Source organism: Dendropsophus ebraccatus, chromosome 4 (assembly GCF_027789765.1).
Source record: "Dendropsophus ebraccatus isolate aDenEbr1 chromosome 4, aDenEbr1.pat, whole genome shotgun sequence".
NCBI classification, from domain to species: domain Eukaryota; kingdom Metazoa; phylum Chordata; class Amphibia; order Anura; family Hylidae; genus Dendropsophus; species Dendropsophus ebraccatus.
The window spans coordinates 84,163,379-84,189,577 of NC_091457.1; the positions used below are offsets into that span (position 1 = coordinate 84,163,379).

At 44.3% G+C, this 26,199-nt stretch overlaps 1 protein-coding gene across 1 annotated transcript in view; it reads left to right on the plus strand.

Annotated features, from left to right (window-relative positions):
- The window catches only part of PEPD (peptidase D), a 211,205-nt gene extending 208,724 nt beyond the window's left edge, over window positions 1-2,481 (plus strand). The window contains exon 15 of the mRNA XM_069966171.1: window positions 2,009-2,481. Coding sequence (XP_069822272.1) covers window positions 2,009-2,161 — 153 coding nt within the window. The 3' untranslated portion in view covers window positions 2,162-2,481. The remainder of the gene's footprint in view (window positions 1-2,008) is intronic.
- The last annotated feature ends 23,718 nt before the right edge of the window (window positions 2,482-26,199 follow it).

Below are 26,199 nucleotides of genomic sequence, written 5' to 3' on the forward strand. Positions count from 1 at the left end.
GCTGTGGCCATGAAGCCCCTCCCAGGTAGCACAATCCGCAGATGATAAAAGATGACTTTTTTACTGGAACAAGCACCATGACGTATGAAAATAGGGTATGAAAACTGCTAAATTTACCCTTTACATCCGTGTAGAGAAGTCATAATGCAAAAAGGTGTGGGGACAGTGTCACTTTAAAGGGTACCTGTCATTATAACTTTCAAAATCTAAACCATAGGTAGATGTGATATAAAGCAAGTTTGCAATTTACATTCTTTTTTTTTCAGTTTTCATGGAGAACTTGCTACTTCCTGTTTTCTGACTCTTTTTTTTTCTCAGAGTCAGAAAACAGGAAGTACTGTGTTTTCCAGGACATCTGAGCGCTCACAGAGAGAAGCCAGTCATGTGACTTACCGACACTGAGTCGTGACTCTCTGTATTGGCTGGAATTCCTGTGTTTAGTCTGTTTATTTCAACCAGCACAAGTCAGAAAATCTGCCTTCAGGAGACTGGACCTGGATTTCCTAATAAGAAATGTGGCCAGTGGTTGTCTTTATGAATTCCCTTTAAATTGGTGATCCAGGATGAGAAATATCACTGCTAGTTTTTTGCAAACACAGCAACACCCTATCCTGGATTTCTGGTAAGTACAGCTTTGTTTTACAGCATGATAACAACAACAAAAATAATAAATGTATATTGCAAACTTTCTTTATTTCACACATACTGTTGATTTAGATTTTAAAACTTAGGGTGGGTTCACACTGAGGAATTCTCGCAAATAAATTCCACAGAACTCCGTCGGTTGTACGTGCGCAGGGCCGCGTGCCTCTCCGCCTGTGCCATAGACACCATTCTATGCACGGGCGGATTCCGCATTCCGCCGGAAAAATTGACACGTCAATTCTTTCGTCGGAATCAGCGGCCCATAGAATGGTGTTTATGAAGCCGGCGGAAAGGTGCACAGCCGTGCATACAGCCACTCCAGATTTAAAAAGGGGTCTTAGTTCTATGACATCAATATTTCCTAATAAGAAATGCGGACAGTGGTTGTCTTTATGAATTCCCTTTAAATTGGTGATCCAGGATGAGAAAAATCACAGCTAGTTTCTTGCAAAAACAGCAACACCCTATCCATGGGTTTTATGTGCTTTTTCTGCAGACTCGGCCCTCATCCTTCTATGGGTTCCTACTTCATCGTTTACCCCTGCCAAACATCACCAGCCAACTATGCTATTGACGGCAGCAATGTTATTTATTCCACTTCACTAGAGGTCAGAATCAGCTCCAACTTTACAGGAGTGGATTGATAAAACACTACAGATATCTAGGTTTGTGGAGTTAAGTAGTTGGGAGTTATTTGTCACTCATGAGAAATAACACTGTGGCAACCCTGGAACTTATTCTATAGGAACTACCTGAGCCCTTCCTCAACATTCTGAGAGTAAGGTTGGGTCCCTGATGCCCCCAGAACCACTGGAGTATTTGCCTTTTTTTATTTATTCTAGGTTATGCCTACCTTTCACCTTATGGTCCTGATTTGATTACAGTTGGTTTCGCCGTTCAACCTTTGTATATCATTTATTGGTGGAGTTTACTACATTGTATTGCACTACTTACTGCTTACCAAAGCAGAAAAAAGAAAAAAAGTTTGTTTCATATACATTTTAATTTGCCTTGTTGGGGCCTGCGTGTCTCTGTTTGATCTCTAATCAACACTTGATAACCGCACTTGATAACTGCTGAATTCTTCAATAAAAACTGATTGGAGAAAAAATAGAGGATGCAGCATTTCCAGTTATGCTGGATGGAGCTGTACCACTGTATGGATAAATCTATCATACCTAGGGTTGGGTAGTGTATCAGAAGTTGGCCTGTGGTCAAATATATATATATATATATATATATATATATATATATTTTTTTTTTTTTTTTTTTTTTTTTTTTTTTTTTTAGGGGGTTGGGCAATATTCACTGACATAATTCTACCGGAAATAATACATAATATGTATATTTTTTTTTTATTTAGGTTCGCATAGAAGATGATATCGCTGTCTCCGCCAATGGCATGGAATTACTGACCTGCGTTCCTCGTACTGTGGAAGAGATTGAAGCTTTCATGGCAGATTCAAAAGACCAGGGCAAAACTTTTGATAGTGTGGTTCTTAGCCAGCAGCTGTGAGTGCTTTTCAGGATAACCTACTCAGCTGGTTCATTCCTTGTGCCTTTTTGTTGATCAACTTTTGTAATCTAAAAGCAAAATCATTTTCTATAAAGTAAAAAGGCCAAGAGTAAAAACAATTCCAATCCTGTTCCTAATAATTCTGCTTTTGTAGTGATTGAACAGTCAGTAAAATAAAATACAACGACCCGCAGTGTTCACTAAGTGGATGCAGTTTCTTGGCGTAACAGTTTGGGAATCTTGGCAATTCATCTGTGTTATTGCTTTTCAGATATATTAACATATCGATTACCAAATAAATGCATTTAACAATTCAAGAATATAGAGGGGTTCCATTTGTTTATAGATTTAGCTTGTGTCTATTACCCAGGGGAAGGAGTAATAGAAAAATTTGCACTGACAGATCTGGCTTTCTCGCTGTACGTTCCAGAGCTGATTTGGAGTCAGAATGGTTGTTGGACAATACACAGAACACACAATTTAACCTCAATCTCTGTGGCGTTCACTGCTGCAATTTGGTGAATGTAAGTGCTAAACACAGCCAAGCATTTCACATATAAAATACAACTCCACCCAGAATTACTGTTAACACTACATGGCCTACACCAGCAGTGGATACAGGGTGAACGTTAAAGGGGTTCTACACACACATAATTAATTAATATGGAAGTGAGAGGAAAACAGTGTTGCCCAGAACCAAACCTTTCTGGATGCATACCTCCAACGAAAGGCTCTGGTGTATTTAACTGTAAGGGCCGTATTACACAGCCCGATGCCTGCTGTGAGCGATCCTCCACCTTCCCGGCACTTTAAAAAAAAAATCCTACTGCCCGAACTTCTCCTTTAAAGCGACTCTGTACCCACAATCTGACCCCCTCAAACCGCTTGTACCTTTGGATAGCTGCTTTTAATCCAAGATCTGTCCTGGGGTCCGTTCGGCAGGTGATGCAGTTATTGTCCTAAAAACAACTTTTAATTCTACAACGCTGTGTCTAACGGCCGGGGCTTACATTTTTATATGCATTAGGCTGGCACCACCTCTCTGTCCTTCCTCCCCACCCTCCTCATCATTAGGAATGCTCCAGGCAGATTGCTTTCTATTCCCCACCTGTGTGCATAATAAACATGGGCTGGATCGGTAAGACACCTGTGCAAAGCTCAAACAGCAGTAAATGTTCCTGGATCATTCCAAATGATGAGGAGGGTGGGGAGGAAGGATGGAGAGGTGGTGCCAGCCTAATGCATATACAAATGTAAGCCCCGGCTGTTAGACACAGCCCTGCAGGATTAAAAGTTGTTTTTAGAACAATAACTGCATCACCTGCCGAACGGACCCCAGGACAGATCTTGGATTAAAAGCATCTATCTGAAGGTACAAGTGGTTTGGGGGGAGGGGCAAATTGCGGGTACAGAGTCGCTTTAAGAGTAAAATATAAACTGTCCACGTTCCCGGTATTCTCCTAGCTCCTGCCCGATCCCTGCAGCCACTGCTGGAACTTCACAGCCAGTCTCTGAACTGACAGGCCGTTCAGCCAATCACTGACTGCTGTGCTGACCAATCTCGGCCAGTGATTGGCAGAGCAGCTTGACACTTTAGAGACAGGCTCTGAAGTTCATGCAGAAGCTGAAGGCAGAAGCGAGGAGACTAGGGAGCGTGGACAGGTATGTATAACGGTTATTTTTTTTCTACACGTTGTGGGAGGATTTGCTCAGTGGAGTGCAGGATTGCAGTGTGAACAGCAGTCAACAGGCTCAAACGAATAAAGTCCAAGTAAAGCCTGCGTTTATTATCCAATACAATAAAACAAATAAACAGCCTTGGCTTTAGGCATAACACAAAATAAACTCTGCTTGTCCAGCACTAACTTAACATAAGACGGCCCTGTCTATACGCTACGACTAGCTGCAGCCGCACGAACATAACCTATTATACAGTCCAGTGTTTTACCTTGGTCAGGTATATGGCTTCTCCTGAGGCTGCAGCCTTCCAGCACACTCAGCTGCAACCAGCCTCACTCTGTCCAGGGCTCTGCAAAACTTTATGGAGCTGCTGATGAACACTGTGGCGTCTGATGCCAAACAATATCTGGAGTGGAGGAAGTGGAATGGACTCCCTGCCATCCATTCCTAAAAACCCGGCCCAAACACATTTTATCAATACATCCCCAGCAACTACCTTCATCCCCAGCAACAACGTTCATTGGCCGTCGGCTATGCATCCCCATTACACGTAGTGATGCACAGTCGTCAACCAATGTTTTTTCAGCAGCTTGAAAGACCACAATCAGCCTATGAGTGTTTCTTCGGCTGATCATTGTCTTTATAACATAAAGTGATAATCTGCCAAATCAGCCTGATTGGGCAGATTATTGCTCCATGTAATAGGACCTTAAAGCTATACAGTGACATAGGTCATTCGTTGACCACAGTTATTAAAAATCTGTATACCACATGGTTTTTATATGCAGTGACTTACTGTAAAGGAAAGTGTAGTCTTCTGTACTTTTTCTTATTTTTTGCCTGTGGATATGTTTGACATTAAGTTTGGGAGGATTTCTTAGAATATATCCCAAATGCAGTAAGCAAAGAAAGATGGTATGATACATAGCTGCCCAGAATGCACAGATTGGTTCCAGTGCATAGTCTTCTACCTCACAGAAAATGTCATACAACATACATGAACTATTTTATTGCTTACAAGCGTAAATCGTGATACAAATCTACGCATGCTGGAAGCAGGTGTAGATTTGTTGCGCAGACCCGGACAGGTTTACTGAGAGACGTGTGCCCTCTCCGTGCGTGGCGGGAGGAGTTTAGAATATGTGATAAGCATAGAAGTGAGCTGGGGGGCCTTAGCTGTGTTCCCAGAGTCTGCCTGCTTAAAGGGATTTTCCACTTAAAATTCACTTGTCCCCTCTCCACAGTACGGCTTGTGACCCGTGGCTCTATTCATTGTCTATGGAGCTAACAATATTAATAAGTACATGTTTTAAAAGGGTCAATTTACATCTGCGGCAGATTTGATGCTGTGTTTCGGGCTGCCACTGCCCCTATTCACAACATCACATCATAGGATCACTAAAGAACTCATCCTCCAACACACTGTAGATACTAATACTGTACTGTTGCTCTGTGGCAAGTAGTCCATAAAAGCCAAGCGAAGGAAAGAAGAGAATTCATTACACTTACCACCTTGTGTCAAACATGCGCATGCGTTAGGGTGTCCGGAAGAAGAGCAGCGCCTGCTAATCTAACAGCCCCCACATGGAAGTGCTATACAGGAATGTACAGCATGTTATGGGTGGTACGAAGGCAGCAGAGTGTGGTCCTGCTACAATGACTGTATTACAACCTAGGAGAAGAACTGGCAGCTGTCTTGTTTGCACACAATAGATCAGTACTATAACTATAGTTTATGAGCCAGAGACTGCTTTTGAACAAAGTCATTATCCTTGGATCGTCTATCTACTAGCGTGCAAAATGCCTTGGAAAATATTTACATATATATGAGGAGCTACTTAGTAAAAACTTTGTCTTGTTCACACAAACAGTATTTTGAAACCGAAACCAGGAGTGGATTGAAAACATAAAAAGGCTATGTTCAAACACTGTTTAAATTGAGTGGATGGCCGCCATTTAATGGCAAATAGTAGCTGTTATTTAAAAACAACAACCATTGTTTTAAAATAACGACAATTATTTGCCATTAAATGGCGGCCATCCACTCAATTTAAACAGTGTTTGAACATAGCCTTTCTGTGGTTTCTATCCACTCCTGGTTTTGGTTGCAAAATACTGAGCGAAAATACTTTGTGGGAGCATAGCCTAAAGCTGCATTCCGAGTTCCAATTGTTTCCTGTTAGCAGTACATTGTGGGAGCTCAGGTAACAACTACAGCTAATGGCCCCGTTCACACTAAGCAAGAACGTCGGAATTCCACGGCGGAGCACTCTGCTGCGGAATCCCGCCGTGCTCATTGTGTCACTCTGGCATTCCTTCTTTGAACTCTACAAATGAGCCCATATTGGCCCCGTTCACACTGAGCAAGAACGTCGGAGCTCCGTTGCGGAATCCCGCCGTGCTCAGTGTCTCTCTCTGAGTGAAGGAGAGGGCGCGCACGTCCGCTTCCTCCCCTCTCCGCTCAAAGAAATGACATGTCACTTCCTTGAGTGGAGAGCGGCGGCAGCGGAGGAGTGCGCTCTCTCTCCTTTACTCAGAGTGAGACACTGAGCACGGCGGGATTCCACGACGGAGCTCCGACATTCTTGCTCAGTGTGAACGGGGCCAATATGGGCTCATTTGTAGAGTTCAAGGAAGGAATGCCAGCAATCCTTAGAGATCCAGGGGATCCACCCCCTCGTTCTTGTACCATTCATTACATTTCTATTACTATGTCATACTTCTTTCTGGTTTCCAGACTCCATGTAAAGCTTTGGTTTGCATTTTCATTCTCTTGAATCTGTACAATGTTCTTACTATATTCTTACAGTGGGGTGATGTTTTATTGTGTTCTGTGTGGCAAGAATTTACAGAAGACTTTTCCAGATTGGTGTTTCTTCACAGACCTCCCATGACTCAACAAGGCTGGGTCTATTAAGCTTTGTTACATAACCACAATAACAAATCTGAGCAAACATGAAGAAAAATCAAACCACATTGTATAATAATCTATTTTCCAGTTTTATACAACCAGACATTTTCACTGGAAGCTCCAAAGTCATCACTCTATAAGACCGTGCAATACATTATATAGCTGTGCACTGACATGGGCCCAAAGTGTTATCTCTTGAGGAAGATTGTTGCTTTGAAAAGCAAAAAAATATATATATATTTTGAGTAGTTTATTGGCAGGACATTTGCTGATTGCAGCAGAAAATCCAGGATTGGACGGCAGTGAGCCAGCAGCACACACACCTCCATATAGTCTAACCAGCTCACACTAGAGTATCTGAGCTGTGGAGAACCATGGATGTTCAAAGGTCATCATTGTCCGGAACACACAGATTGTATCAGAACTCTACCTAGAGACTAAAGGCCCTATTCCATGAAGCGAATATCGGCCGCTACGGACGATAATCGTCCCATGAAATAGAGTGCAACGATCAGCCGACATCGTTCATGTCGGCTAATCGTTGCAGTCGCTTGTTTTTCAACATGTTGAAAAACAAGCGACTGATTCAGCAACGATCTGCTGTCGTCGCTCTGTTGAATAGGAGCATCGGCAGCAGACGCAGCTGTATCCTTTGGGCTGCCCGGACGATCAGCGATCACCCGGGCAGCCCCCCTGCAGCTCCCCGCCGCCCCTCCTGCACTCACCCGCTCGCTGCAGCCCCGATGAATAGTGGCGGCAGCAAGCGGGGAACGAGGAGCAATAAGAACTGGTGTACAACTGGTGTATTGTTGGCCCCCCATTTTCTATTATTTAACTTATCAGCACAAAGTGAAATTCTCAACCCCTTTAAAGGGGTTTTCTGTAACAATCTCATTGATTACCTAAAGGATGATCTAGCAATATCTTCTTGGTGAGGGTCCAACAAATGGCACCCAGATGATCAAGTACTGTACTGCACGTACAGTAAAAAGCTGCAAACAGACACTGCCATACATTGTGTAGTGGCCATGCAGAGTTACTACAGCTCCTATTTATTGTTGCACCATCCTGTTTGACATTTGTTTTCTTTTAATGAAACTTACAATTGAATTAAAAAGCACAATATATGCAAACTGGAACAATGGATCTGTCAAAAAATGGACAACTGGGGAAAAAAGTTTTCTAAGTAGAAAAAAAAGCTTTTCACCACTTGTAGACTGCCCATAGACCGCAGACATTCTGGCAGTTTAACATAGTTTATGGGAAAGTGAAATGACCTAGGTCAGGAAGGAGTTAGGCCTTATTCCCACTACCTGTGTTTCACGGACGACACAGATGTGGAAGGCCTGTAGTGGTAACCCCCCCCCGCACAGCAGCATTTGTAATAAGATGCTGGGAGCAGGGAACTGTAAGAATATGCACAGCAAAGCAGCCACGTTGCTGTTTCATTACAGAGCCACACGTATTCCCCGGTCCCAGACATCGGCATGCTCCCTGCATCCGGCCAGGCCAGTTACCAGGGACTCCATCGGGGTCAGGAAGAGACTGGCTGCATGCTCCGGCAGTGCCAGGAGCCGAGCGTGGAGGCCAGCTTCTAGCAATTATTCTATCTATTCAAGCCTGTTCAATACATGAAGCTGAAATTGTAGACTGAAAATATACTTTGTCTGGACGTTTCCTGACCGAACAGACGGAATTCAGCAGCACAAATTCTCTTTCTTTCTTTGCTGATAGTTTGCTACAATGTATCAGTGCAGACAGCTCACAGAGAATCACCTGGATACAGCTGCAGCAATCCCTTAGCTGGAAGTCTGCTTTCAGCCTCTGGATGTAGACAGTTGGGTAGGTAGGTGTGATTTTAGTGAATGTATGAGCTTATGCTGACTGTAATGTGCATGTTTTATGTATACGTTACAGTGAGTGATTATCAGATATTCCCTGTGAGGTGTGCAGTTCATACGAGGACTGTAATCTGATATCAGCCCAAGATAAACATTCTACAGGTGTTTTGTCCTTTGGGACATGTCTGCTGAGGATAATGTGGTGGCACTATCAGCTATGGTAGGGGTGGGACTTGCTGAAAGTTTAAAAAGACTAAAGGCCCTATTACACTGAATGATTATTGGACTTGGTAGATTACCGACTGTTCAGGCCGATAATTGTTTAGTGTAATAGCACAACACAAATATACTGAAACAAAGGAGTATTGAGTGGGGGATGTATTATTTTAGCATTAATACGCTGCTCACCCCTAGCTTTCCATCTTTCCAATATCAATTTATTATGGATTCTGCACAGTTTTGCTGTTATCTAGGTGCCCCCACCCCCACCAAACGCATAGAATCATCAAACCTCAGTCCAACCCAACACCGCTCCCTGTTCCTGGCCCCCACCCTCCGTGTCGGCATCACGTCTCCTCCTTCTCTTCAATGGGCCGGGTTAGCGCTTCTGACCAAGTCCACTGAAGTGAGGGAGGACAGTGAGACGCTGCAGCTGTCTGCCTCCAGTAACCCCATTCACCCCTCACCCCCCCCCCAACCCCCTTGATCTCACCCCACTGTTTATCCCCCTCCCCGGACCTCAGCAGCACTGCATATCCCCCCGCAGCTCACCCAGTGGCCGCCCGCGGCGCTCCTTTCAGTGCAGTCCCCCCTCCCCAGGTCTCCCGATGGCCGCATGCCCACAGTCTGTGCACACAAACCCTTCCGCAGCTCACCCGACGCCCGCGGCGCTTCTTTCACTGCAGCTCCCCCCCCAGGTCTCCCGAGGGCCGCCCGCATCCACACACAGCCTCCCCCCCAGGTCTCCCGAGGGCCGCCCGCAGCGTACATGCAGCTCACCCAGCGCCCGCAGCGCTCCTCTCTTGGCGCACTGCAGCCCCCCTCCAGCCGCCCGCAGCGTACACACAGCCCACCCGGCGCCCGCGGCGCTTCTTTCACTGCAGTTCCCCCCGCCCAGATCTCCCGATGGCCGTCCGCATCCACACACAGCCTCCCCCCCCCAGGTCTCCCGATTGCCGCCCGCATCCACACACAGCCCCCCCCCGGGTCTCCAGATGCCCACCCGCAGTGTACACACAGCCCCCCCCTGCAGCTCACCCGGCGCCCACGGCTCTCTTCACCCTCGCACTGCATCCCACCGGCCTCCGGAAGCCTGCAGCGTACACACAGCCCCCCCTCCCGCAGCTCACCCGTCACCCGCGACGCTCCTCACCCGACGCAAACAGTTGCAGCTCACCCATGGCCGTCAGCGGGGGCTGCTTTCAGTGCAAGAGGCCCCCCCTTCCCAGCAGCTCACCCGGTGGCCACACCATGTTTACCCCCCATACAGCCCCCCCAGCAAGCTTACCCGCACCGTGTATCTCCCCCCCACATTCTGTGCGCCCCCCCCCTTTCACCTGGTGGCAGCCACAGCCCACGGCACTCCAGTGCGTGCGCCCCCCCAGTCCCACCCCCCTGCGAACTTACCTGCGGTCCCCCAGTCCCACCCCCTGCGAACTCACCTGTGCCCCCCTCACCTCTGGACCCAACAGTGCAGCTCTGCTGCATCATCAAAATCACCATCTCAGCTCTGCTGCATCATCAACATCACCATCTCAGCTCTGCTGCATCATCACCATCTCAGCTCTGCTGCATCATCATCACCATCTCAGCTCTGCTATATCGCCATCATCAGGCATAAGCATTGCATGATGGGAAATGTAGTTTCCTATCTTGGATATAGACCATCTTTTAAAAAAACTTGTAACTCGAGAACGGCAGCAGCTAGAAAGATGGGAGACGGCTCAAAATACTCAGGGGGACTTGGTGAGTAAGAGGTTTGGAGGCATTTCATTTTTTTTTTAGCTCTTGGGGGAATACCCCTTTAAGTAGATAACATTTATAAGCCTATGGAGCCCTACTCCATAATCAATCTGACTCAATGAGTCAGATCAAGCGCCGAACCAGGGAGTGACGTACACAGCTGTGCACTTCTACCAGCTATAACTAGAGATCGGTGGGGGTCTTAGCAGCGAGACCCTGACCTTTCAAAACTTTTCACATGTCTGCTCAACATATGAAAACATTTTTTTTTAAATGATGGTAACTCGTAAATCTATATTTTCATGCAGAAGTGTCAATAAGCCCTTACCCACCCACAAGCACCTTGTTAATCTCTTACCTTGTCATATAGGACACTGCTTTGCAAATGCTTCCTGAAAGCATTTGTAAAAAAATTCAAAGTCAGGCTATGCTCACACTACGTATGTCCTGTAGAATTTGCGGCCGTTGTTGCCGATTTGCAACAACGGCTTTGATTACTACAGAACTCATGTAGTGCTGCAGCTGAGGGAATCCTGGCCGGAGTGGCGCCGCAGAAAAATGACATGTCCATTGTGTGCAGTGGGGAATTTGGATGCGGGCGCACACTGATGCGCCTGCATCCGAATTCAGCGGCAGTGAAGATCATTCAGCTGGTACTGCAGTACTGTCCGGGATGATCGTCTATGGGGTCACGGAACGGGCGGTGTCTCATGCTGTGAGAACATGGCCTAAAACCACAAGGAAAGTGGAAAGCCTTGAATCTTAGGAATAGATGGTGACCTAAAGGCAGGTAACATGTCAATGTTCGGTGAAGAAGATTAGCAGGGCTGAGAGAGAAGGAGTTAATATTGGCTCCTACCTTTTTTTTTTTTTTACAAATTTTTGGCACCATTTTAAGATTCTGAACTTGAACATTTGAACTAAACAGGTCTGACAGGTAACTCAACATTTCCTGAGAATCTGATTCAAGTATAATTACCTCCCCTTACTTCTTTTAAGCTCATAGGGGGACATTTACTAAGGAGTCTAATGTGTGCAACTCTTCTAATGGGGATTGGTGTATATTTTTTCCCAATATCTTGTGACTGATTTAATAAAATGTAGCAAACTTTTTTAAAAAAAAGTTGCATCTAAAAAATATTTGCCCGTCTATTACTGGTTCATGAATAGAACTTAGACCAAAAATGGACACAAAGGGGGACATTTATTGCGCCTGTTTTTATTCTAATATATCTAGTTTGCGCTCAAAGTAAATCTAATATGAATTTATGAAGCTTTTTTACACAAGACTATCCAAATTAGATGCAACTTTTTGAATTCGATTTTTTGTTGTTAATTAGATCGAAAGTGCACCAGAATTCTTTTTTAGCTAAATTTATTAACTGCTAAATTTTTAAAAAAGTTGCATATATTGGCGCATCGCTACGTCTGCTCCGAACCAGGTGAATTTATTAGACTAATTAAAAGACCATTATTTTTAAGACACATTTCTTATGCTATTAGACAATTTACATAAATTTGACTAAACACATTAGATTGGAAATTATGCCAAAACATCTTTGACAAAATCATGTTTTGAGATTTGTTAGTAAATATCCCCCAAAGCCCCTGATAAATTTCCCCCATAGTGTCTAAATCCAGCATTTTCAGCATTTGGGTCCGTTCACACTAATTGCTTCTCCTTTCCCGCTTGCTGGCGGCACTATTACACGCTGACAGCGAGCAGGTATGAGTGGGGGGGAGGCCGTGAGGATCTGTGGGGGAGAGCCTATAGGAGATAGCAGTGGTCTGCTGCTGCCACTCCTGTTACGCGAGGCGACGGCCAGCAGACCGTCTTTATTGTTGTAATTTTTTTCAACATGTTGAAAGACAAGTATATCAGCCGACATTGTGCATATCGACTGATCGTTGCCTTTTAACACTAGCTATTACACCAAGCAATTATCGACCAATAATCACTTGGTGCAATAGGGCCTTTACTGTTCCTGGCGTACAGAAAAGTGAGCACCCTTGTCCTTGCAATTACTGAAAAGTCTAACATTTGGACCTCTTCTATGATATATCCAGTCCCTATGCCTTGAAACCCCTTACATTCTTGCAGTGTTCAGGGAAGTTTTGTGGTTTCTAATCTACTAGCTCCATTTATAGATAAGATAAGCATTTGGAGGGGTGGGATAAAGGGGAAATTACCCTGTTCCAGGAATACTCAGGATATTGCAGCAGGTCCAGGGGGAAGCAGCTCACACATCACTTATCCAGTAGACAACATGATAACAGCTGGTAGGGGGTCATTACTAAGCTACTAATGTTAAGTAAATAATCAAGAAGTCTTCTCCTCCAGTAGTCCCTTTTAGTATACTATTGCCATAGACAGGCCCAGGTTCTTGCTGCTGAAAGGTGGAAGCGGTTGTCATTGAACACAACACAGACCTCCCACAGCCTGAACTGTGAGGTTTTGGCTAAAGGCTCCATAATCATGAAGTGTGGTTTAAATGTAGATATTGATCTTGGGGGTCAAATTGGGGCTGCTCGCTTATATTTATACATAGACAGACAGATAGACACATACACACACACACACATATATTTGATACACTGCCAATTTTGCGAGTTTTCCCACTGCCAAAGAATGGAAAGGTCTGTAATTTTTATCACATCACCTGTGAGAGACAAAAACTCTAGAAAAAAATCCAGAGAATCACATTGTCAGGTTATTGTCATGCTGGAAGACCAAGACACCTATCTTCAATGCTCTATCCAAGAGAAGGAGGTTGTTGGCCAAAATCTTATTGCATTAAAGCTGCATTAAAGCACCCCCAAAGTATGATGTTTCCACCCCCGTGCTTCACAGTGGGGGTCGTGTTTATGGAATTGCACTTATCCTTCTTCCTCTGAACAAAAGTGGAGTTAATAAAAGTTATATTTTGGTCTCTCCTAACCATATGATCACCTATTCCTCCTCTGGATCATCTATATTGTCCTTGGCAAACGTCAAACGGGCCTGGACATGTGCTGGTGTAATCAGGGGGAATTTGCTGGACAGTGTGTGACTAATGGTAATTAGAGATGAGCGAACCTCGAGCATGCTCAAGTTCATCCGAACCCGATCGTTCGGCATTTGGTTAGCAGTGGCTGCTGAAGTTTGATAAAGCTCTAAGGTTGTCTGGAAAACATGGATATAGTCATTGGCTGTATCCATGTTTTCCACACAGCCTTAGGGCTTTATCCAATTTCAGCAGCCACCGCTAATCAAATGCCGAACGATCGGGTTCGGATGAACTTGAGCACGCTCAAGGTTTGCTCATCTCTAATAGTAATCTTTGAGACTGTGGTCCCAGCTTTCTTTAGGTTATTGACCAGATCCTACCGTGTTCTGGGCTGATTTCTTTTTTAGAATAATTTTTACCCCATGAGGTGAAATCTTGCAAGGAGCCCCAGACCAAGGAAGATTGACAGTCATTATGTGTTCCTTCCATTTTCTAATAATTGTGCCTTCTCACCAAGCTGCCTGCCTATTGTCCTCTGACCCATCCCAGCCTTGTGCAGGTCTAAATTTTTTTCCCTGGTGTCCTTAGACAGCTCTTTGGTCCTGGCCTTGGTGGAGAGGTTGGGGTGTGATTGTGTTGACCAATGTTTTTTATACAGGTAACAAGTTCAAACAAGTGCAATGAAAACATGTAATTATTGCAGAGTAAAAAAAAAACTAACAAGTCTGTGAAAGCTAGAATTTTTGCTATTTGGAAGGCGATCATGCAATAAAATGCAAATAATTATGTAATTAAAAATGACACAATGTGATTTTTTTTTTAAAATAGATTCTGTATGTCACAAGTGACGCATGCCTATGATAAAAATTACAGATATCTCCATTCTTTCAAGGTGGGAAAACTTGCAAAATTGGCAGTGTATCAAATACTTATTTTCCCCACTGTACAAGGAAACACAGCCACTTGCTGGACAAACATAATTCTGGTGTCTCCTGGTAACCGGCAGTGCAGGCTGCATAAGGGAGACTTGGCAAGTGCAAATATGAGATTATCATGAATACGCTCAACACTGGCTCATAAAACTCATATTTACACTGCAAACCTCAAATGAAATGAGGCCATTGACACCATCTCATCAAGTCTATAGTTATGACTCATTAGAGAATAAATATGGATACAATATAATTCCATTAATTCAGCATCATTAGGACCCTGCATGGATGAGAAGATCAAATATCTAAGATGAAATCAGGAATACTGACCAGAAAGCTTGAGACCAGCTATTCTTCTACTCCCAAATAGATCATATGTATTGCACCACATTATCTGATTATATTCATGTATAAGGTGCTGTTGCAATAGCATAAAATTTGTTTTAATACATAGCACTGTATAGGTGGATAAATCAAACTTCACATATATAAGATCTAGAATACTAGGCACTGTCCCTACGCTAGATATCTTTACAGAATGCTATATGAAGCTGGGGAGGGATCAACCCCTATAGGCTTAGGTAATGGTTTACTAACTGGTTTAAACCCAAGGCAGCTGTAATTATACTGGTACTGGCACCGATAAGCAGGATCAAGACAAGACCCCCTGAGTATGTGGTAATATCCTTGCTACTGGTGGCTTATGTATGACAAATACACCTGTAACTGGTGCAAGATAAGCCACTCACTTGATCCTGGCTAAATGAGGTGTGGGGAAACAGACCCATAGCCCTCGTGAGCTAATCAGGAAAGGAGATAAGAGTATAGACAGGAAGGGGCATAGCTTAGTCTGGAGCCCTCTGCTTCATGCCATCAAACTCTTATTTTGGAACAACATAATTCTCATTACTTTAAAGAGTCACTGTCGTATTTTTTTTTTTGCAGAAATCAATAGTCCAGGCGATTTGAAGAAACTTTGTAATTGGGTTTATTAGCCAAATCTGCCATTATCTGCATGTAAAAAGCCTTTTCCCAGGTCCCCCCTTCCTTCCTCTTTTTCATCCACTCTGAAAAATCTGAAAATTGTGACTTGTTGCAGGAGACGTCCCCTGTCTGTTCTAGGGAGAGGGGAGGGGGGAGGAGGAAGTAGGGAGTTAGCCGGCAGCAGAAAGCAGATAACAGAGGATTACAGGCACGGAGCTGGGTGACAGCTGTAATCCGAGCCCAGACAGGTCACTGGTGATGGTCAGAACAGATAATGGGTGAGGGATTTGTAGATTAACTCTTTGTTGTCCTGTTTTGGTCTTTTCTTTAGCTCTCTCCATAGGAGAACAATGAAGACAGGGGGGAGAGCTTCAAACTGCTTTTTCATGATAAAAATGCATTTTTCGGATAATAAACCCAATTACAACGTTTCTTAAAATCGCCTGGACTATTGATTTCTGCAAAAAAAAAATTCACGACAGTGACACTTTAAGGCAGGAGTAGCATGGCATAGAGTAGTTTGGTTAGACCCTCTTATCTCTCCCATTGAAACAGACTTGAATACCATTATAGTACAGTATGTATGGACCCCAGGGGGCTGTGTTTTTGTTAGGGAAAAGAAAAGTAACAAAGACTTGAGAACAGTGTTGGAGTGCTAAGGTGCTGCCTATTACATTGAGGAAACATGGCTCTAAGGGCAGTTTACATCCATGTTCACTTGAAACACATTATTCCCAATAGGTCAGTAATTATCCGATAACAATTAGCCCATGTAAAGTTTTGCAACCCTGTGAAAGCAGACTTTTTAAGATGTTTACACTCTTTCTTCTTTGAGAGCTGAACAAATACATTTCATGTTTTCCTGGACTCCCGAGGGATGCATCCCACTTCTTCAGCCGCCGGTATTCAAGTAGCGATCGATCAGATTCGAGTTGTGCTCACCTTTAGTCCCTACAGATACAGAGAAAGGCTGCCTTAAACTTATATATATTAGCCCGAAAGTACAGGGTATTCTTATTGAAACATATTCTTATAAGGATATTCTGCGCTTTCAGTGTTAATTGGAGATGAGCAACTTTATAGTGCAAGCAAAGCAGTTAATTTCACTCAGCTTTGATCTCCACTCTTGGTGCCTGGAAAAGCTGGATGCAACTCTGGGAGAGGTTTAGTAAAGTGAAGCAATTCACTAAGGCTACATTCACACATCTGTTGTTCTGTCTGCAATTTCAGACAGAAAATAAGACCAATTTTATTCAATGGCCCTGTTCACACATTTGCAGTGAAATCCTCTACGGATCCCTTGCCGGTCATTTTCAACATCCCACTGCGAGTATGTAAGTGACAGCCCCCTTAACCCCCTGCCGGACGGTACATACATTACTGGCTCCATGCTCTGGCTTGCTTCGGGGGCTCCCGGCATCTGGACGTCCTACGTCCTGCAGTGGGGAAGCGCACTGATTGGCTGAGCGGGATGTCCAGCCGGGAACCCACGAAGCAAGCCGGAGAGGGGAGCAGGTAATGTATGCTCCAGCCGGTGGGGGGGGGTTAAGGAGGTTGTCACTTACATACTCGCAGCAGGATGTCAATCCCCCTGCGAGTATGTATTCTCATTGAAAATGACCCTCAAGGGATCTGCTGTGGATCCGCTGTGTGTTTGTGTGTGTTTCTACACTGTAAATTCGCTCATCTCTATTGCTAATATAATAACTGTGTGTATACCCAATTAGATTTGTATACATCAGAATAGATAAATATACACTCACCGCCCACTTTATTAGGTACACCTGTCCAACTGCACGTTACCACTTAATTTCTAATCAGCCAATCACATGGCGGCAACTCAGTGCATTTAGGCATGTAGACATGGTCAAGACAATGTCCTGCAGTTCAAACCGAGCATCAGTATAGGGAAGAAAGGTGATTTGAGTGCCTTTGAACGTGGCATGGTTGTTGGTGCCAGAAGGGCTGGTCTGAGTAATTCAGAAACTGCTGATCTACTGGGATTTTCACGCACAACCATCTCTAGGGTTTACAGAGAATGGTCCGAAAAAGAAAAAACATCCAGTGAGTGGCAGTTCTGTGGGCAGAAATGCCTTGTTGATGCCAGAGGTCAGAGGAGAATGGGCAGACTGGTTCAAGCTGATAGAAAGGCAACAGTGACTCAAATAGCCAACCGTTACAACCAAGGTAGGCAGAAGAGCATCTCTGAACGCACAGTACGTCCAACTTTGAGGCAGATGGGCTACAGCAGCAGAAGACCACACCGGGTGCCACTCCTTTCAGCTAAGAACAGGAAACTGAGGCTACAATTTGCACAAGCTCATCGAAATTGGACAGTAGAAGATTGGAAAAACGTTGCCTGGTCTGATGAGTCTCGATTTCTGCTGCGACATTCGGATGGTAGGGTCAGAATTTGGCGTCAAGAACATGAAAGCATGGATCCATCCTGCCTTGTATCAACGGTTCAGGCTGGTGGTGGTGGTGTCATGGTGTGGGGAATATTTTCTTGGCACTCTTTGGGCCCCTTGGTACCAATTGAGTATCGTTGCAATGCCACAGCCTACCTGAGTATTGTTGCTGACCATGTCCATCCCTTTATGACCACAATGTACCCAACATCTGATGGCTACTTTCAGCAGGATAATGCGCCATGTCATAAAGCTAGAATCATCTCAGATTGGTTTCTTGAACATGACAATGAGTTCACTGTACTCAAATGGCCTCCACAGTCACCAGATCTCAATCCAATAGAGCATCTTTAGGATGTGGTGGAACAGGAGATTGGCAACATGGATGTGCAGCCGACAAATCTGCGGCAACTGTGTGATGCCATTATGTCAATATGGACCAAAATCTCTGAGGAAGCTTCCAGCACCTTGTTGAATCTATGCCACGAAGAATTGAGGCAGTTCTGAAGGCAAAAGGGGGTCCAACCCGTTACTAGCATGGTGTACCTAATAAAGTGGCCGGTGAGTGTAGATCTATCTATGAATCTTCAGGGGCATAATTCTAGGAGTATTTGGTCCTTGTTGCATTAAGCAGAGCTGTGCTGTCTAGTTCAATATCCAGTGACATCTGTCAAAACTTTATGGGTGCAAGGACCTCACAACTGGTGCCCAACAGCAGATCTGACAGCAACTAGAACATCTGGGACTACTGTGAGAGCTGCTATGAGTATGGCTAGCTGTAGGGGTCAAAAGACCTACATCTGATGGAAATGATGGATAAGCACATAAATTGTCCTACACAATATGCCATCAGCACATGGGGAGAGCTTGGTATTGATTTATAGTAATACAAGTTCTGACATCAAATTTTGCCAAGTGCAATACTTGAGGGCAGATAAGGAAGATTCTTTTCCAAACCAGCATTAGGTCACCCCTGGGGTTGTCTTGTTTGTATTAGGACGCCCTCCTTCATGTGTCTGCAGGACCAGAGGGGGGTACTTTGGCTCTCCATACCAATCTACAAAACATTAATAGGTTTAAGTGCTGTTAAAGCCCCAGCCAATACAAATGCTAATCTTAATTATTAAAATCCAGATTTCTACCCGCACAGTAACAAAATCCTCTTAATCATGTGATTAAGGCTATGTTTACATTACGTATGAGACCGGCCGTTCCGTGACCCCGGCCGGGTCACGGAACGGCCGGTCTCTGGCCGGATCATCTCGGCTGATACTTAAGTATCGGTTGGATGATCTTTCCAGCCGCGGAGCTCTGATGTGGGCGCATCAGCGTGCACCCGCATCAGAGCTTACCATAGCACACAGCCGGCCGGAGCCGCTCGCTTTACTGTGTGAACTGACATTCACTGAATTCCGGCCACAGAAAACTGACCTGTCAGTTTATTTCCAGCGCCGTATGGGCTCCCGGCCGGAGCGTATACTATGTATGTATGCTCTGGCCGGGATCCCACTGCACATAAGGAATTGTTCCACAATGCAAAACTATAGCTGTAGTTCTGCGGCGAGTAGAACTGTTGCGGCCGTAGTTTTACATTGTGTGAACATAGCCTAAAGTTGTCTATGGATGTAAAGACTTGACCCTGATCTGATCTATCACTTTTGGATGCTTTTTTTCTACATTTGCAGTTATGGGGATGCTTATTTGACATTATTTGCTTTATACCCAGAATTCAGCACCAGAAGCCTGCTGTATGATAATCAAAGAGTGCCTGTAATTAGAAAAAGACTTTTGACACACAGTCATGTCAAAAGATTTGATCCCTCGGGGTCTGAGTATTCACACCACAACCAATCAGGAGAACCAGCAGGAAGACGGCTGTGCTGCAATGCGTTGCTCTCCCTGTTGTGTCTGTGTGAGCTGCATGGCTCCAGAGAAACGGCTCTGGCTTATATATTATTACTTTTAAAGGTCTCCATACACCTGGAAAAATCCACGTCTGACCCCTTTGTTTTGGGAGAGATAAGTCACAGGAAGAACTCTCTCACCGTTGGTTACTCCTCCCCTCCCCATAGAGTACATAAACGCTCAATTGTGCAAATTGTTCCCACATGTGTGTGTGTGTGGGGGGGGGGGGACGAGTGGCAGGCAGGGGAGATAACTGATGACTGAATTGTTTGTCAGAAAGTTATAAAAAAAAATGTATGGGGACCTTTAAAAAGCAAGGTAATCTCTAAATTAACAGCTGTCTTTTAATATTGGTATCCTTCCCTTTTCCCACAAGAGCATGAGGGGAACCCTATGTGTGTTTTTTTTTTTTTTAATAAATTAATAATTTAGGAAGAAACGCATAGGGTTCATCTCATTTTCATAACTAGCCAGGTTTAAAAGCCAAACAGCAGAAGCTTAGTAGTACCAGGGTGGGAAGGGACATTTTTCTTTTGGCCCTCCCCAGCCTAAGGCTATGTTCGCATACAACGGCCGTGATTTATACGGCAATAAACGTTCCATTACTGCCTATGGGATCCCGGCCGGAGCGTATACACATTGAATAGCATCCGTCACGGAACGGCTGGTCTCTTACGATGTCTGCACATAGTATAATACTGTAATACCAGCCTGCTACCGCCCAGTCCAGTAGCACTAATTTTGACTTTTCAGAACTACCTGTACCCAGCTCTTCCCAGTACCCCTGGTGTGGTGTGTACTAGGGTAATAATGGAGGGATTAGTATTAGCCATTTTATACCAGCTATCACTAGACCCCCACTTCTATCATACAGCTTCCACTACTAAGCTTGTAATAAAAAAAAATAAAAAAAATTGCACAACACGATGGAGAAAAGTATTTTATAAAAAAAAGAAAAAAACACCCCTCATTGACCATTTTATAAAAAAAAAAACAACAACGGTGGTCATCAATGTAGTCCACTGAATCCGATGCAATCCTCTGGATACTGATATCTGATAAACAAAAGGGGGGGGGGGGAAATCAAGGATCAGAACATCCATCATTACATCATTATGCATGGCATCCACACTTAACACTTTGTGTGCCAGACTGAATAATGGGGCCCCCAGTGGGTTAAGTGAGGATGCATGCTATTGTCACTTAATACTATTGGGGCCACATTGATCTTACAGTGTAGCCATCCCAGCAAGGAAGGGGGTAAATTGTCCCCCTTCCTTCCTGGAATAGGTGCAGTTCTGGTGCAGACGGGGGGCCCTATTTGTACGCAACACAGACGTCTTGTTTCTTCACCAGAGCCTGGCACACTGAGCTACAAGTGTGCCGGGCTCTGGCTATTCAAATATCAGGCCAGCAAATCAGTGCTGCAACAGTGTCCCTGCTCAGCTGCTGATTGCAAGAAAGGTAAGTTAACCTTGCCCCGCCCCTCTCCTCACCCCCTGGACCACAGTCTGGCCCACAGGGGGACCCCACAAGACTGTGGCATTTTTCTCGCTGAAAAGCACGAGTAAAAAGCACCGTATGCATAGGCTGGGTAGCGTTTTACATTAAAATCTATGGGAGAAAAACACCACAGTTTGCTGAAAAGAACAACATCAAAGCCTCAGAGCTGCAGAAAAACGCCATGTGTGCAAGGCAAATTATAAACTTCCGTTGACTTCCAGCTAACATTTGGCAGCTGACGATTTTGCAAAAAAAACAAACACCATGGTGTTTAGGGATGGTCCGAAACTGCCGAGGTTCAGGTTTGTATGAACCCGAACGCTCGGCATCAGATTCCCGCTGTCTGACCGCTCCGTGCAGCGGATGGATACAGCGGGAGGACCGCCTGAAAAACTGGGATACAGCCTATGGCTATGGCTGTACCCCAGTTTTCCAGGCGGTCCTTCCGCTGTATCCACCCTCTCCACGGAGAGGGCAGACAGCGGGAATCATTGCCGAGAGTTCGGGTTCGTACGAACCCGAACCAAACTCGGTTCGGACCATCCCTAATGGTGTTCTTATTGGCGTTTTTACTTTAAAGGGGTTATCCAGCGCTACAAAAACATGGCCACTTTTCCCCCTACTGTTGTCTCCAGTTCAGGTGCGGTTTGTAATTAAGCTCCATTTACTTCAATGGAACTGAGTTTCAAAACCCCACCCAATCTGGAGACAACAGTAGGGGGAAAGTGGCCATGTTTTTTTAGTGCTGGATAACCCCTTTAAAAAAAGACTGCCACTTCAGTTTTTGAGTCAAAGATTGAAGTCGATCCATCAGGAAGTAGAAGAATATGTCCTTCCTTATTACTCCTAATTCTTTTGAATCCTCTTAGTTGTGGCTCAGAAACTGCGGCGTGTGACAGCAGCCCACCATCTTCTTTACATTTAGTTTAGTCAAAACTAGAAATGTTTTTAAAGTTTTCTTCCCCAATAGATGAAATCTTGTGTCCTCTCTGTCGGCTTGTCCATACGAGTCTACCTATTACAGAGGAGGACGGACTTTCTACATCATTTCGGTGCGGTCAGAGGATCTGAATAAACCAGTGAACAAAGCATAGCTTGGTCGCACAACATGGCTTCCTCTGAAATGTGATTTCTCACTTTACACAAATGACACATCTTTTTTTTTTTCATATCCTGTTCTTATGGCTCCAAGATAGAGAAAATACTATTTACACCCCTCATCCAACCAGTGCTTCCTCTCCTACCCATCTGCGGTAAAACCATGGAAAGATTAGAACATCACTTTCGCAAGAAGGTGTAACTGTTGTGTAACTGCACACGACTAGCAGAGGGGCTGAAGACACGGCACCATACGTAATAGAAACGTCTCTAATGTAAAGATGACAAAGGGTCTTTACTGGTCCTGTTTTATTGTATCATTTTCAGCATATTCTGGAAAGCTGCACAAAGTAGCAAATTCCATTCTGCAGTCTCTGAGGCAGAGCGCTTTGCACAGTATTTTTGCAAACAAAGGCTGCGTTCACACTACGTATATTTCAGTCAGTCTTGCAACCAAAACCAGGAGTGGATTGAAAACACAGAAAGGCCGTAATCACACACTGTTGAAATTGAGTGGATGGCCGCCATTATTACAGCAATTATTTGCCATTAAATGGCGGCCATCCACTCAATTTAAACTGTGTAAAAACATAGCCTTTCTGTGTTTTTAATCAACTCCTGGTTTTGGTTTCAAAATCCTGAGCAACAATACTGTGTGTGAACATAGGCAAGATTTTTTGGGTTCTTTTTGCCTTTGTTTCGCTTTCCTGACACTAAATTTCTCTGTTCTCTTTATAAATAAAATTATACAAATAAAATCTCCTGCTGCCCCTGTCTGACCACTATACATCACTGTACTGCAGTAAAAGAGGATGGAATAGCATTGTAGACTACTCTATACCATCCAGTGGAGTTCCAGAAAAAAAAAAATAATAATGTGCGGACAACAAACACATCATCACATGTGCAATAAACAGATGTGATCATAGCCTATATGTGACGGACATTGTTATGCCTCTATCGACATCTATATAGAAGCCTTTTTCTGGCTTATATGCTAATGAAGGCTCACACTTAAAGGGTTTTTTTGCAGGAAAACATACTGATGAACTATTTATCAGGAGTTTTCCGCACCAAAAGCAATGATGACATATTGTTTAGATGTGTAAAGCACAACTCTAGCAATATGCTATAGTGGAAGAAAGGTATATAGATAGGTATTGGATACACTCACACCAGACTGATAGTTATGTGTCAGAACTAATTGTTCATATGATAAGAATCCATATATTTACAGGACGTAGCTAATTTTTTGCCATCAATATCGATAGCTACAGAGGAGGGCAGTGACCCTACCTAATCACTGCTACTGGTGGGCACTGGTCCCTTCCCTATAGGCAGTGACAGGGGAGATTAGTATTGTCCTCTGCAGAAAACTAGAAATTGCTGATCAGGACCATGTGTGAAGGATCTGCAATATATATCTGTGTTCGATTATTGTTCAAATTTTTGCAATAACAGTCGCATTTGAGCGATAATTGGCTTGTGTAAACACAGCGAACGATCAAGCGACGAGCGAGAAATCGTTCATTGTGATCTTTCAACATGTTCTCAAATCGTTGTTGGTCGTTCTCTAAAAATTCACAGATCGCTTAGTGTAAAAAGTCTTTTAAAGATTCACCCTATGTGCGAGATGGACTTAAGCGATCTTAAAAATGATCGCAATAACGATTTTTCTAACAATTTATTCGTCTAAACGCTGATCGTTATAAAAACCAAATTGTTGCTTCAAAATCATTAAACAAGCGGAATATCGCTCCGTTATGGTGTGTTTAAACAGAGAGATTTATCTGACAGATCTTTGAAGCCAAAGCCAGGAACAGAATATAAACAGAGAACAGGTAATAAAGACTGAGATATCTACTCTTTTTAAATCCATTCCTGGCTTTGGCTTAAAAAATCTGTCAGATAAATCTGTCTGTGTAAACGCACCCTGAGGCTATGTTCACACTGCGTATGAGTATGTCCGTAGATCGTACACCGCCGTACATGTGCGGCTGAAACTACGGGCGTGGGAAAAATAGACATGCGGCCGGATGCGTACGAACCGCGAACATACACCCGTAGTACAGTTATGCTTCCCTAGCTTGTTTCGAAGCGATCTGAGGCAGGTCATTTACTTGGAAATCTTCGCCCAGCCCCGTAAACCACACAGAACCTTTTGGATCGAAAAATCAAGTTCAATTTGCCTGAAATAAGTACTTCATACGGGACCGCATGGAAATCCACGGCCGTGAGTTTCAACATTTCCGTCCTCAAACAATGGTCTTGTTCATTTTTCACGGCGCCGTATACGATCCGGCCGTAAGCTCATACGTAGTGTGCACTGTGCAGGCGTATATCGTATACTTTCAAGCAAACGCATCAACCTCAAAACTATGTGCGTATATTTGCGGTTCGCACTACGGACGGATTCATACGCTGTGTGAACATAACCTTAAAAGGACCATTACTAAGGTCACTAAAATGATCCTGCAGCAAGTAGTCTGACCCTGTGCCTCTCATTACTTGGTTAAAGGGGAATAGAAAACTGCAGAAGGATGTAGATATGGAAAGAAAGAGTGAAATGTCAGCTATTATAAAAGCAGAGTCATTTCTATTGGCTTCCAACCAAAAACACTGCAGTCTGGGTCCAGCATAATACAATGGAGTCCAGAAATCTCTAAATTCCTAATACGATTGAAGCGCCATCCTCATATAACATTGTGCTGGGTTTCACAGCTTTTCAACCCTGCTGGTGCAAAGTGCAGCTATACTGGCAGAGGGCAAAGAGGAGCCAGTGCAGAGAAAAAGCCCTATGGCTGAAGGGTTACTGGGGGGCAGTGTAATAATCCCAAATGGTATATGGGTCTCCTGGAGCAGCCATCATACATGTACACCTCATCCAACTCCCATTCAGTAAGCTGCTAAAAAACAACTATAGGAATGTTTTTAATTGCAATTATTGAGTACAAAGCCAAGAACCAGTCATAAATGGGGGACACAGATACAGGAAATCCGGGGGGGGGGGGGGAGGGGGGGGGGAGAGACATTTATTAATAACTGCATTTCGTACACATACATTTTAAAAAAAAATCTGAGGCTGCCGTACATCAGCCGCAAAACTCTGCACCAACTCTGAGCTATCATAGATTTTACCTACAATTTGTGCCCACGTGCGGCTGTAAATAGTAATAAGTTCTGCCTGTAGGCCATGCCTCCCTTCCTGCTATGCCACCTGGGGCACAGATCAGTAGTACATGCCCCCCTGAGACTTCTCTATTCAAATCCATTCCTGCATTTGTATTCAATAGTTACAATTACAAGCATGAAGGTGTGAACTTACTCCTAAACACTAAGGGAGGCATTTATTAAGTCCGGCGTTTTTTACGCTGGACGTAAAAATGCCCCCGCAGCTCTGGCGCTACGGAGATTTATGTAGAGGCGGACTGCCTCTACATAAATCCCGTGCGCGCCGTTGCGCACCGCCGAAAACCTACGCCAGCTGAGGACTGGAGTAGGTTTTCGGCGTACATTTTGGCGGAACGGATAATAAATGGCGCGGACTCTGAGTCCGCGCCCTCCGTTCCGCCCACTCTCCGCCCCCTGGCGTACTCGGCGGAAAGTGCCGATTTGCGAATATTTTATTCGCAAATCCGCCATTTTTGCTTAAAAAAAGACGCAAATCGGCACTTTCCGCCGAAAACCATCCATTCGCCGGATGATACATGTGGCCCTAAATGAACATAGTTTCTGCGGCTTTGTGTATATGGCAGCTAGTTACTTATGGGTGTGTGTATATCATCTGAGCAGGAAAGCTGCCGCAGAATGGTGCACATCCCTCTGTT